This window comes from Ilyonectria robusta (genome assembly GCF_021365365.1).
Source record: "Ilyonectria robusta strain PMI_751 chromosome Unknown BGZ61scaffold_4, whole genome shotgun sequence".
NCBI lineage: Eukaryota > Fungi > Ascomycota > Sordariomycetes > Hypocreales > Nectriaceae > Ilyonectria > Ilyonectria robusta.
In genome coordinates, this window is record NW_025764438.1 from 2,037,387 (window position 1) to 2,050,755 (window position 13,369).

The window sequence follows — 13,369 nt, forward strand, 5'->3', positions numbered from 1 at the left end:
TATATACTCTTGGACCAAATGGAAACATAAATAGGTGGAGAGGCTGATGAGTGTCGAGGGAGTTTGAGCCGCACTTGCGCCGCCAAAGTCGATATTTGCCAGAAGGCTATATCGGATTCAAGTTCATGCAGTGACCCCTCACTCCAAGCTCGCGATGTCGTTTAGTGACGGCCGAGGGCTGTATGAACGATCCCGAAGCTCGATGCCGGGTCCGATGGGATGGGCTCTCCGCCGGGAGAGGGGAAAGACCTAGGGACTGTTAGCGCGAACCCCGAAGATGCGAAGCGGAGGACGGCGTTGTCTAGATGACCGCCTCGTGCCATGATTTCAACGCGGTATGGACAAGAGGGTAAAATATTCAACAGATATAAGAAGGTTTACCCACCTTAGTGCCTCCCCATCCTAGCCTGAAGGCAGCCTCATGGGCAAAGAGCTCCCCGAATCCCAGCATCATACCGTTGATGAACGGCAGCAACAGGTTGATGGCAGCGCCTCGGACCAGGGACCACACGGTCGGGGGCTTGTATAGGATGATAGGTGAGTTGGACGACGCTGGTGATGAAAGATCCTCGGCTGAGTACAGCTCGCTGTCGGAACGGATCGTAACGCCGGACTCGGAGAGGTGGTTGAGTTGCTCGTCGGAGGACATTATGGCGGTTTTGACTCGGTTTGAGAGTGACAAGGAGCGAGAGGAGATGCGACGCAGATGGTCGGAGGCGGGGCGATCGCGGAGTTCGAAAGGCTGGGACACGCCGGGTTGCGGTTTTGCGGGAGGATGAGCGCCAAGCTTCAACAAACGGCCGAGGATGGTGTTGACGACAGCCGCCCTAGCTTGCCGTCCCCAGTGACCGTGGCCGGGACTTCGGTGGATCGCTGTTCCGGTGGGGTACAGATCGTGGCACGCGCCACCACCGCCACCGCCACTAGACGGCTGTTTGTTGAGGCTGAAGCCTCAATGTGGGGGCGCGCTCATGGAAGGTTCGAGGTACGTACCGATGTTCATGCCACTTTATTAGCAAGCTGGAGCTTGGCTGACGAGGCGACGAGCTGCCTGACAGTGCAGCTGGCCTCTGACCTCCAACAAACTTCACCGTCACACCAACACCTTTTCACAATCTCACAGCTCCTTGCAACCAGCGTGGGCAGGAATTCTTCTATCTTTTCGCCTGCGACTGACTCTGCGCTTGACTGCGTCCAGATTCTGGCCTCTTGTAAACTTCCATTTTCCCGGTTTCCTCTCCAGATACCCCGCCTCCCGCTTGCTCAAGATGGCCGACACAGAAGATCCCGAGGCCAAGGTCCGCCAGTTCTCTGCCATGTGCAATTCGAGCGCAGAGGAGGTACAGTTTCTTTCTCTCTTGGCCAAATACTAGCCAAGGACCCCCGTGACAGTCACCACTGACTGTAAGAGCTAGGCCACCCAGTACCTCGAAGCTCACAACTGGGACATTTCCGCTGCCTGTACCGCCTGGTTCGAGGATGCTGAGGAGGAGCCCGCAGTCGCCGCACGTACCTCTCAGTCTCAGGCCGCGAGTGACAACTACACTGGTCCCCGAACTCTAGATGGCCGACCAGCCCCCGAAGCTAGCTCCAGCAGTAGCCGAGCGGCGCGCAAGCCAGCGACACAGCAAAAGAAGAAGGGCATTGCCACCCTTGGATCGCTTGGAGGCGGATCGCATCATCACGACGATGACGATGACGACGATGATGATTTCGATGGCGACGACGATGATGATGGACGAGGAAACCTCTTTGCGGGTGGTGAGAAGTCGGGCTTGGCGGTGCAGGACCCCAACAACAAGCCGCAAGATGGCGGTCCTAAGAAAATCATCAGCGACATCCTAGCCAAGGCCAGAGCGTGAGTTCCTTGCCCTTGTCGCATGGCTAACTATAAACCAATCTAACAGCATATAGCAACGCCACGCGCCAGGATACCGATCCCGAAGCGGGTCCTTCAGAGCCATCACGCTTCCGCGGCTCTGGTATGACCCTGGGTGGTGATGGTGTCGAAAGTCGAAGCATCCCTGATCCTCTGGGCGCTGCTCGGCCTAGCAATGCTCCAACTCAGGAGCGTGTGCTTCACATTTGGCAGGATGGATTCAGCATCGACGACGGAGAGCTTCGCCGTTTCGACGACCCGGCCAACCAGGTCGACCTCCAGATGATCCGGTCCGGTCGCGCGCCGCTGCATCTCATGAACGTGCAACATGACCAACCTGTGGACGTGAAGCTCCATCAGCACGATACTCCCTATACCCCCCAGCCCAGACAATACCGGCCCTTTGGAGGTTCCGGCCGTCGTCTAGGAAGCCCTGTCCCTGGTGACGGAAACGAAACCAGCTCTCTGGACGCCGCAGTGTCCACTTCAACGCTCGCGGCGACTTCCAGCTCCGGTGCGGCTCCTACCGTGGACAGCTCCCAGCCAACCATCATGATCCGCATACAGATGCCTGATGGAACTCGGCTGCCTGCTCGATTCAACACTAACCACACCATTGACGACGTGTACGGCTTCGTTCAGGGGGCATCGGCCGACACTCGGACCCGGCCGTGGGTGCTGGCCACGACATTCCCCAACAAGGAGCACAGCGATCGTAGTCTGGTCCTGGGAGAGATGGCGGAGTTCAAGAAGGGCGGTACGGCTGTGGTCAAGTGGGCATGAGTAGGCCCCGGTTCATGGATTGGCGTCAAGAGGACGGACAGGGGCTCAACGCCTCCAAAGTCTAGGAGTGAATTTGATAGAATGGAGACAGACTGCCAGTGGCTAGCTGCTCCCGTACGCATGACAAAATCACGATAGATGGTTCGCAAGGACTACATCGTCCTTTAACACTACGTTCTATGAAGGTGATTCAAGTTCTGTCCGTCGTGAATACGCTGTCTATTATCACACGGCATTCTTTCCATGCAGCCGCTGTGAGTAGCTCATCTAAATATCCAAAGTCATGTTTGCCAACGCCGTTCATCACCTTGACTAAAGTGGTATCTCGACGCCCAACGCCCAAGAAAAACATCCGTGTCAAACAACTATTATCTTCCTCTCTCAAACTCAAACTCGCCGCGCTTTTTGGTCTCTGATCAGATTACATTTACACATTCCGTTGCATCTCTTAGTTTGATGCTGTGGCCGCGGCCACTTGCGTGACGGGCCCGTCGAGGAATTTGAAGTGCTCAATGGCGATCTGACAGTTGAGCATAGCAGCGTTGAAGCGAGCCTCGCCTGGGGGCAGGACGACCATGAGGTAGGTGTTTGTGGTAAACTTGAGAATAAAGAGGCTGAAGCGCATGCCTGCCTTGTGCTCCATGCGGATAAACTGCTCCGCATTACGGGGTGTACCGGTGAAGCGGGAAATGCTTTGCTTGAAGTGCTTCATGATGTTGGACATGCGCTCAAGGCGGTCCTCGGTGGGGTTCCGGTTGCCCTCGGCGGAGGTCCAGGAGGAGACGGCGAGGAAAGATGTGCGCTCGAAAAGTAATAGCTCCTCGGCCTCGATGGCAAGACCTAGGTTTGCGAGGTTGCGTTCGATGGCGGCAAGGTTGGGGACCAGATCGTGGATGATGGAGGCCCAGGCCTTGTAGAGGCTCTGATCCCAAATAGACGTAGCGAAGGGGGTGAGCTCGACAGAAGCGGGGGCGATGCCGACCGAGTTTGCGTACTCGAACGTCTTCTGGCGGACGAGGCGGATGCGCTCGTCGTAAACGGACTCGCGGGCGGTGGGGACAACGAGATCCATCTTGTGGATGAGGATGTAGATCTTGGCGGAAGGGGAGAACTGCAGGAGGGCGGAGAGGATGGAGACGTAGGTCGCGAGGTCGCGGTCGACGTCGCGCGACTCTATATCGAAGACGTAGATGAGGACACCGACGTTAGAGAAGACGTGGACGCGCTGCTGCGACAGGTAGTTTTCCATAAAAGCCTCCTGGCCGCCGCAGTCCCACAGGTTGAGAGTGAGATTCCCGAGGAACTTGACGTGGGAGAGGTCGATGTCGATGGTTGCGCCGCTGCATATGACAGTTCGGGTCAGCCTCCTCCGCGCGGAGAGAAGGAGGGGGAAAGAAAAGAGGTAGAGAAACTCACAGGCGGCGGGTATCGCGGGCAATGTAGTTGCTAAAGATGATACTACGCATGCTGGACTTTCCAGAGCCCGACTTCCCCATGAGCAGCACCTTCTTCTTCTTGGGCTTCTTGACCTCGCTGATGATTTCGGCCGCGGGGGCCTGGGTCGGCTCGGCGAGGGGGGTATCGATGTAGGACGCCATGTTGGAGGAGAGAGAGCGAGACGGCGTCTCGTCGGCAGGGGGGTGAGTGTGTATTCGGATGCGCTTTTATGCGGGTGCTTCGTCGTGTGCGCGTGCGTGCATGTATAAATGAGTGCACCTACGTGTATGTATGGATCTCGTGGTTTGTCGGTGGTGGTTGGTGATGGGAGGTGGAAAGTGGAGGGTGGAGTTGGATCAGCCTTCCCGTCGATAGGCGGGCCTGTGGGCTGGCGCTGGGCTTTGTGGCCCCGTACCTGTTCTGTGGGTGGGCGGATTTTTAGGCGGGAGCTCCGTCATTGTCGTGCAGGTGGGGGGGTGACTTCAGCCTCAGGTTCAGCCGTGTAGGAGATTGAAGATGTGCTGTGTAACACTGCGTATATAAGGGGGGGATATAGTACAGCTGAACGAATTAGATGGGAAATGAGTTGATTCAAGCCTGTATCTAATGTCGGGACTTGAAAACGCTGCATGTACTATGCACTTGCTTCAGTCATGGTTTACACCAGTCCCCTCCACTCTTGTTTTCAGTTTACCTCCCTACCTCTTGGTGGCTGAGAACACACAGCGTCTTCCCTTACGCAACTACATGTCTCTCCTCACCCCTGCGACTACAATTGCATATTCACAACCCCCTTCTCCCCATACTCACAAATTCACCTCCCTGCTGTTCCCAACCGGAGTGTCTAGGGTAGTATCCGCACCAAGTGGCGCCTCATGGTGGGACTCGCCGCTTGCTAGTCTCCGTCCCTCATCTGCCCTAGCCCTCAAAAAACTAGCACCACCCGAATATACCTCATTTGCGGCAACCAATTCAACAACAACCGGGCGAATGGTTTAGTGGTATAATACTCCCTTAGCAAGATTCGTCCTCCGATATCTGGGAGTGGTCCAGGGTTCGATTCCCTGTTCGTCCAACTCGGTGGTTTAATCCCATCAAATATCCCTTCTTTTTGCAGTTTTTACCATTTTATCATCTGGATACTCTCCCTGTGACATTTGGCCGTCCTCTCATCGGGAGGCGTATTCTTTTTATAGGTTAGATTTTGAATAGTCACTGCTCACTACTTAACATTTGCCGCGCAAGTAATATGATCGAGAGACTCTGATCCGACTCCCAGTCAGCGACGAGCCGTGTCTATGATGGACATGCCTTATCTTGCACTCCTACAAGCAAGTTGTATTGGTGTGAATCAGACCAACTGCGAAATTCCTCAACAGGGCCCTTGTATTCTATAAATTGTCAAGTGGAAGCTACCCCTTACCCAAGAGTCCTGTAGTTCCTCATTTTTCTGCCTCACGTAGAAAATACAACGTGACCAAATACCCCATATTCCATATTAAACCACCCGCAAAGATGTTCACCTCTCGCCTGTCTGTCAAGGCCATTTGCCTTTCCAGCATCATAGTTGGAGCATTGGGGCACATGCAACTCTCGAACCCTCCCCCGCTCCGGTCCAAGTTCAACCCCTACACGGGCGCCGACATCGACTATAGCATGACCAACCCGCTCCGATCTGACGGCTCTGATTTTCCCTGCAAAGGTTACCAGCAACTCCTGACCACCTCAGAAGGCACCCCTGTGGTGACGCTTGAGGGCGGTAATTCGTATTCCATGGTTGTTACTGGCCAGGCAGTTCACGCCGGCGGCTCATGCCAGGCCTCTCTATCCGTTGACGGCGGGGAGACCTTTCGCGTGCTGCACAGCTACATCGGGGGGTGTCCCGCGGTGCCGGGTGATAATTCCTTTGCCTTCCGAGTGCCTGCCGACGTACCGTCCAAGGACCATGCTCTATTTGCATGGTCGTGGTTCAACAACTTGGGAAACCGCGAGATGTACATGAACTGCGCGTCAGTTAACACGAGCACCGGCGCTGGAAGCGAGGGGTCGAGCGGGTTTCTTAGTCGGCCGCTGATATTCAAGGCAAACGTTGGCAACGGGTGCGAGACGGTGGCTTCGGCAGACGTCATGATTCCGAATCCGGGACCAGAGGTAACGGTGAATAACCCGGGGGCAGTGCCGCCGCTCGGCACCTGCGACGCCGGTCCGGGAGCTCCGGTGTCTCCGCCGCCGGGGCCGGCGTCACGGTCGCTGGGTCCGACGTCACGGCCGCTGGACCCAACGTCAAGTTCGCCGGGTCCGAGCTCCCACCCGGCACACTCCGTCGCAGACTCCAGATATTGCTCCGCGACCAGAGTGAAGAGTGCAAGTAACAATCCCGAGACAAACCGGCCATATTCTAGGGGTTTTACGCCTGGGAATGACTGGCCCGAAGGATTTCAGGGTGCGGGCTCGAATCAGTATGGCTCGACGGCTGTGGTGATAGGTGTTGCTTCCTTGGTGGCCTACGTAATTGGTGCCTGGCTGTGGGTGTAATGGGGTGGTAATCTGTGACCTAATGCAATGCAATTGAGAAAATACGACCCAGCTGCATGGACTTTGATAATTCAACATATGGGCACCCCTACTGGTACGTTGGAACCAATAATGACATCCTTTTTGCCCTTTTCGATTCAAGGTTGGCACGATCCGACGGCTGTGATGATGAGTTTTAGTTCGCCCGAACTGTGAATGGTCTCCCGCTGACTCGGGACCGCCCGCTAGCGAAACGGAACCCCGGACACTAAACGCACGTTATAGCGGCCGGGGAGACACCCGGCGGTACAGTTGCAGGGTCCTCCACCACACCCACCACATCCTCCGCACCCACTAAGGCAGCATTCCACCCACCATCTCTCTGTCACTCCCACCAAGGAACACTTCCTCAGCTCCCACTGGACCGCGGGGACAAACCACCTGCAGCCCCCCCTAACAGCAGGGCTAGGGCCGTTCAGGACTCCGCTGAAGACGCGGAGCGTGGACGTTATCGCTCCCGTCGTCCACTCGCGGGTGTCTCCTTGGTAATCTGCATATTCGACAGGCCCCCATATCCATATAAATAAATAAAAGTCCCCGTACACACCCATGTCTCGCCGTGTCTCTCCCGCCTCCTCTTTTTGTGCTTTCCTCGTTCCCGCCTAGGTTGGTCCGTCATGGCCGTCCTCAGCCGTCTGAGCCCAAGTCTGAGCCCAAGTCTGAGCTTCGGTATCAGGCTCGGGTCCCTCCCGGAGTTGCTGGCCAAATGGTGGAGTGTCGCCGCAGTCGGTGGCGGCGCGCTGTACTTTGTCACGAAAGTACTCTACCGCCGCTTCCTTCACCCGCTTGCAAACGTCCCCGGCCCGTTTTTGCCTGCCGTGACGAGGCTGTATGCGTGGTACTTCAATGTGCCCAAGGAGGGCAAGTTCTACAAAGAGATTGAACGGTTATACAACGTCTATGGTGCGTACAGTCGATTTCAGGGTGGCCATCAACAAGATGAAACTAGGGCCAATCAAGACATGGAACTTACAGCTCAATGATAGGCCCCATTGTGCGAATCACTCCGGATGAAGTCCATCTTACCAACCCCAAGTACTACGATGTAGTGTATGGCGTCAAGAGTGACTTCTACAAGGACCCGCGCTTCTACGGCGCTCTGGGTATCGACAGGGCAACGTTTGCGACGGTATCAAACGACCTCCACCGCCGTCGCCGCGCCGCCCTCAATCCCTTCTTTTCCCGCCGCAAGGTACTCGAGCTGGAAGACATTGTCCATTCCAAGGTGGACAAGCTGTGTCGCCGTGTGAGAGCCAACCGCGCTACCGGGCAGCCCACCAATCTACACGCCGCCTTCCGCGCCATTAGTGTTGATACCATCACCGACTATGCCTTTGACGAATGCTGGAACCAACTCGATGCCGATGATCTCGGTGAGTGGTTCAGTGACATGGTTCGCGGCTCCACGCCCATGTTCTGGACCTTCCAGGCGTTCCCCTCTCTCCGCGACCCGATCCAGGGCCTGCCGGAGTGGATTGCTAAGCGCATGAGCCCTGCGGTTGCTGACTTTCTAGGCTGTCAGATTGTGGGTTGCTCCTTTGTTTGGGGTTGCTGGACTTCTTCCCTGTTGCTAATATTCACGTAGAGAACGAGTCAACAAGTTCAAGATGTTCAGGCCCGCATCGACCAGGGAATCAAGCCCAAGCGTCCTACCGTATTCCACCAACTTCTGGATCCCAACGCGTCAGAGGGCCACGTCGTGCCGACGGTCAACGACCTCGTCGATGAGTCTTTTTCCATCTGCACTGCCGCGGCCGACACTACCGGAAACGCCATGACCATGGCTGCCTTTCACGTCGTGACAAATCCCGTCATTTACCAGAATGTCATCCGTGAGCTGCGAGAAGCATTTCCAGACGCTACTGCCGAACTGAGCTTTACCGAACTCGAAAAGCTGCCTTTTCTGACTGGCGTCATCAAGGAGGGGCAACGGTGAGTTCACTGAGGGTAACTTGACCCTACATATCTGCTCATTTGACTCCTAGACTCTCCTATGGCGTCATAAGTCGTCTCCCCCGAGTTGTTCCTGAAGGTGGTGCTGAGATTGAGGGTCACTACCTCCCCAGCGGAGTACGTATTCTGTCTCCTGATCCCCGAATGCCTCCTCCGATGTCGTTCTAACCGCATCAGACCGTCGTTAGCATGTCCTCCTGGATGATGCACCACGATCCCGTTGCTTTCCCCGACCCCGAAGTCTTTGACCCAACTCGTTGGACCGATCCCTCCGCCTTCCATGAGCGAGAAAGGTGCCTCGTGGCATTCTCCCGTGGCCGCCGCATGTGTATCGGCCACAACTTGGCCTGGTGTGAGATGTACGTAACCTTGGGGACACTCTTCCGGCGCTTCGAAACCCTGCGTCCCTTTGAGGTCACCGCTGAGGACATGGTTTATGAGGACTGCTTCTCGGCATTCAACCCACCTGACAAGAAGAAGTTCAAGGTTATTGGTGGCGGGCTGGAGGACTCGTTTATTCACGTGTAACTCAGCGTTTGGGTCGTGGTCATCTATAGTGACACTGCTTGTTTGCTTGTTTTGTGAGAGGCCACGCGATACTGGCCATTAACAAACATTCGGGCGAAAAAGTGGAAAGCGTCATTTTGCCACTCTTGCTGCGACTGGACTAGTCCGTAACTCAACAACTACAAACGAGGATATCCCAAGGACAAGTAACAAATGGAACTACAGCCTAATAGTATCCTGTAAAAACCCTGTCAAATAGAAGCCTAACTTTAAGCGCAATAGCATGGGAAATGTTGAGGCTTGAGCGGTGGTGCCATTGACGTCCAGGGAAAATTGAAGGGATATGGAGCGTCATTGGGGTCAAGTCGGGATGAGTGTCAGCCAATTGAGTTGCGCAATCCTTCTCCAATACCTACCAGCTGGAACGTATCGAACAGAAAGCTCTAAGAAGTTGAATCGGAGACCTCTCCCGTTCAACGGCTAACGAGTCTGGTGCAGCAGGCTGATTAATATAAGGCTGGATAACCCATATAAAAACGGATCCCTCATAATATCGTCTATCTAATAGGAAACCACTAAGTGTGAAGAAAGGGTTATGGTTAGTTGACTAATCCAATGCTAAACATTACAAGGAGGAGGGTTTCATGGGAGATAAGATCCAATCTAATTTCCCGCCCTCACTTATCCAAAGAGATAATTGTTCAAGTGTTTGTACTATATTGTATGTAACCTACCGTGGTATCTCTTGATCTATGTAGCGATATTAAATATGCAAGAAGAAGATAAGTTAATTATACTTACCACTCTGCAGCTATGGGATCCGCTTTTGAGGTGGCTTTGGTGGAGGGCGGAGGATACCTGCGTAGTTTGAGTGCGGTAGTTTAAGAACACAATCATGGAATGGGGCAGCTCATCTGCAAATCTCTTTGTTGGCGTGGCAGCCTGAATGCCTCTAGCAATCAGAAAATTACCGGGCTTTCTAGAAAAACACTGATATGAGCAAACTGCCTTATTTGTATCAACTGGGCGAGTTAAGAACAAAGAGAAAAGAAGAGCAAGACTCTGAGAAGAAATTACTTAAAGACTGGCGAATGCCTTCTCACTTCCCATCTCTCCTTTCAATAATTTCACTCAACCACCCTACCTGCCCAAAGCTTAGAACCGCACTTTTCAGACATGTTATTAGACGAGATAACGCCCTCTGATGTCGACTCAGCCTCCGATGACAATGGTGAACCCCCTGTCCATCAGATTGACCGGCCGGAACATGGAGGGATAGACATCTGGTTTGAGAGAAACTGGGAGAGTAAGACAGTCGACTGTATAGATTATGTGATGAGCGAAGATTTATCTCACAAATTTAGGCGCTTCGGTAACGAGGCGTTTAAAATGGGGTTGGAGGGGATGTATGGCTGCACGGCGATCTTCATTGTGTCTAGTATGGGTGCCTTCATGGTAAAGATAATCTTGGCTCCCATCTGTGTCATAAACTAAAAGATCTTTCGGCGCATATCTAGGAGAAACCAGCCATGAGTCACGCCAAAAAATATTGGGTCAACTTTTTTCCACTTGCCCATCCTCGGGAAACTTGAGCGTGTCCTTTTGCAACACGGGTTCAACAAGAAAAATGACCCAAGCTTACAAGTTGCATTGTACACAAAGTGCAAAACCTCGGAAGAGCCCAAGATACAGGTCGTTTATCCAGTCCAAATCGAGGATATAAAGACGATGTTAGCCAAAGTAATACCTGGTCTGCCTGAGCACCATATCAGGGTGGTTCGGTATTATGCGGACGAAGAGAAGGCAAAAGATCCCAAACTGGCGGCCGGCAAACTCATTTTATGTTACGACCCAAAAGCAGAACCTGGAAAGATCGGCTGTGATGTGTGGGCAGGGTCACAATATGACGCCCAGGGCGAAGCAATCCTGCCGATCAACAACAACAGCCCAATCCTTTCTTGCAGGTGGAGCGAACGCAACTACGGAGAGCTCTATCGGAAGCCATGTCTCGGAGTAAAACCGGCACCTTCCGTCGTCCCTGATAGTCTCCCAGGGGCTACGGAAGTTCTGACATCCTTCATCAGCGCGGCATCCGCCACGTCCGTGAAGACTTCCAAGGAACTAGATGCCGGCACCGAAGAAGCATCTGTCTGGCATGAAGTACCGGAGAGAGATTAGAAGTATGGATAGCTTAGCTAAGGTGTGGTGGTTGATATATTTGTCGACTAATATCTAAGTCTTTGTTGTGACAGCGCTTGCGTGATGCGGTCAGGTGCATCCACGTTCCAGAAAATTGACGCCACAATAGGGATGTTGAATGTTCCTGGGAAGCTTTGTTCAAATACGCAAGAGACATTTAGGCAATAGAACATTTTACTTTTCTTTGTACGCCGTGATCGAGAACTGATCTGGAAACTCTATCTGTATAATTATGCAAGGATTTTGAGACAATGGAATTTCTTCCCTTCGTGTTCACCATAATTGAGAACTAACTTGGAAACTTCATTTAGGTGTGCAAGGGTACTGATGAACTCATTTAAAAACTGTGTTCATAGACAATAGCACCTTCCTTACTTATGTGCTCCACTATTGACTTATTTTCAACTCCTTGCAATATTTATACCACGTCGTATGGTATCTGACCGGTTCATTACTGGCAGAATAAACGAGATAAGTAGTCACCCTCCATCTCTGGCCAGCACACCTGCCCTTTAGCAAAAGAAATCACAGCAAAGTCATGACGGATGACATTGACACCAATCCCAATGACGGTTCCTTGCCTCTACACCATATAGGAAAGCGGCGTGACCGGATTTGGGTCCGTCTCGCCTGGGCCCGAGAGGCCATCCATGCAGGGCACGACGTCAACGAACTCGACCCCAACCCTGTCCCAGAAGACAATTTAGGTCGGCCTTTGCATGCTGCCCTCCTGCACCCAGGAAATATCGATGAGGAGACTGGTATCCCCCTTGGTAGATACGAAAGTCTTGATTTGATCGACCTTTATCTTGCCTTTGGGGCTGACCCTCGGTCCAAGTGCAGTAAAGACCTGGAGAGCCCTATGGATTGGGCTCGAGCAAGAATCGAGGCCCTGGTGGTGACGTTCTCTCCAAGGTCTTTTATGCCGAGGCTCTAGGACGAATGGAAGAAACGGTGATGAAACTCAATGGTATGCTAAGACTGATTAATTATGCGAGCCGTAAAGTGCATCATATCTAACTTACTCCTAGCGGAGAGAAAGGGCTATCGGAATCCCAACACATTATATACCACAGATAGAAGAATCGGCTTTCGTGCTACACGGTTTTACGCTGGTTGGATGGTCTCTGACGATCTACCTCTGCACACCATCGGGCCTATGCCTGTTAGTACCAAGGTCCGCCTGGCCTGGACCCGAGAGGCTGTCATCAAAGGCCGCGATGTCAACCGTCTTGACCCTGACACCAATGCCCGTAACCATAGGGGGCGGCCTTTGCATCAAGTCCTAGAGAATAATGGTTGTTCGCAGGACGACCTGAGTACTTTTACTAATGAGCCTGATGGCATTCTTTTGGTCGAGTTTTACCTCCTTTGTGGGGCCGACCCTCGACTCAAGGACCGCTTCGGGTGGAGGAGCTGTTTGGACGAAGCCCGACATGGGATCAAACAGAACGAGAATTGTCATAAGTATTGGACAGATGCCTTAAAATTGATGGAGGAGGCTGTAAAGAAGCTTGAAGGTATGCTCCAAGGCCACGTCATTTTTGGAACACACTTGAGCTAACATTACGTCTAGAGGAAGAAGAGGGAATCGTGGATCCAAACCAAGGTCCGTTGCCCTTGCACAAGATTGGCAGCCTGACTATTAGTATCAAAAGACGCCTCGCCTGGGCCCGAGAGGCTCTTCAAAACGAACACGATGTCAACGAACTTGGCCCAAACCGTGGCATGGACCCAAACCGAAGCAACACACACCTAGGTCGGCCTTTACATGTGGCTTTAGACAACCCCGGACGTCTTCTGGGTGTCGAGCGCCGAACTGCCAACATATATGAGGGCCTTGATCTGATTGATCTTTACTTACAGCATGGCGCTGATCCTCTATTAGAAGACCGTTTTGGGACAACGTCTATTGATAAGGCTCGAAGATTGCTTAATCAAGCACAGGCTAATGATGAGGATCCGGGATTTGGACGCTAGCCTTGGAAAAAATGGAAGAAGCTGTCAAAGGTATGCTTAAACCCCCCCTTTTCAAAT

General features: G+C 53.1%; 7 protein-coding genes and 1 non-coding gene across 8 annotated transcripts; 6 read left to right on the forward strand and 2 right to left on the reverse strand.

Annotated features, from left to right (window-relative positions):
- Positions 1-138: 138 nt before the first annotated feature.
- Positions 139-649, reverse strand: BGZ61DRAFT_529169 (outer membrane protein TOM13-domain-containing protein; the record flags this gene model as incomplete). The annotated part of the gene is made up of 2 exons (XM_046253360.1): positions 139-249; positions 386-649. 2 exons carry the CDS (start codon positions 647-649, stop codon positions 139-141), a joined length of 375 nt encoding a protein of 124 aa, XP_046108736.1.
- Positions 650-1,020: 371 nt separating this feature from the next.
- On the forward strand, positions 1,021-2,862 carry BGZ61DRAFT_445573 (uncharacterized protein). Its single transcript, XM_046245100.1, has 3 exons — positions 1,021-1,340; positions 1,416-1,858; positions 1,915-2,862. The coding sequence occupies exons 1-3, from the start codon at positions 1,269-1,271 to the stop codon at positions 2,660-2,662; spliced, it is 1,263 nt and encodes a 420-aa protein (XP_046108737.1). The 5' UTR covers positions 1,021-1,268; the 3' UTR covers positions 2,663-2,862.
- A 248-nt stretch (positions 2,863-3,110) lies between these two features.
- BGZ61DRAFT_529171 (Gtr1/RagA G protein conserved region-domain-containing protein) lies at positions 3,111-4,260 on the reverse strand (the record flags this gene model as incomplete). The annotated part of the gene is made up of 2 exons (XM_046253361.1): positions 3,111-4,002; positions 4,079-4,260. 2 exons carry the CDS (start codon positions 4,258-4,260, stop codon positions 3,111-3,113), a joined length of 1,074 nt encoding a protein of 357 aa, XP_046108738.1.
- Positions 4,261-5,083: 823 nt separating this feature from the next.
- On the forward strand, positions 5,084-5,174 carry BGZ61DRAFT_t66. The gene has a single exon. It is a non-coding gene; the product is annotated as a tRNA-Ala (tRNA).
- A 437-nt stretch (positions 5,175-5,611) lies between these two features.
- On the forward strand, positions 5,612-6,298 carry BGZ61DRAFT_286547 (uncharacterized protein; the record flags this gene model as incomplete). Its single annotated transcript, XM_046238519.1, has 1 exon — positions 5,612-6,298. A coding segment is annotated over one exon (687 nt), but the record flags the coding sequence as incomplete, so codon positions are not given.
- Positions 6,299-7,243: 945 nt separating this feature from the next.
- On the forward strand, positions 7,244-9,651 carry BGZ61DRAFT_445577 (cytochrome P450). Its single transcript, XM_046245101.1, has 5 exons — positions 7,244-7,576; positions 7,660-8,198; positions 8,259-8,605; positions 8,659-8,743; positions 8,804-9,651. The coding sequence occupies exons 1-5, from the start codon at positions 7,291-7,293 to the stop codon at positions 9,152-9,154; spliced, it is 1,608 nt and encodes a 535-aa protein (XP_046108740.1). The 5' UTR covers positions 7,244-7,290; the 3' UTR covers positions 9,155-9,651.
- A 1,102-nt stretch (positions 9,652-10,753) lies between these two features.
- BGZ61DRAFT_566155 (uncharacterized protein) lies at positions 10,754-11,311 on the forward strand (the record flags this gene model as incomplete). The annotated part of the gene is made up of 1 exon (XM_046255921.1): positions 10,754-11,311. A coding segment is annotated over one exon (558 nt), but the record flags the coding sequence as incomplete, so codon positions are not given.
- A 559-nt stretch (positions 11,312-11,870) lies between these two features.
- BGZ61DRAFT_529174 (uncharacterized protein) lies at positions 11,871-13,312 on the forward strand (the record flags this gene model as incomplete). The annotated part of the gene is made up of 4 exons (XM_046253362.1): positions 11,871-12,105; positions 12,189-12,302; positions 12,364-12,852; positions 12,909-13,312. 4 exons carry the CDS (start codon positions 11,871-11,873, stop codon positions 13,310-13,312), a joined length of 1,242 nt encoding a protein of 413 aa, XP_046108742.1.
- Positions 13,313-13,369: the final 57 nt, after the last annotated feature.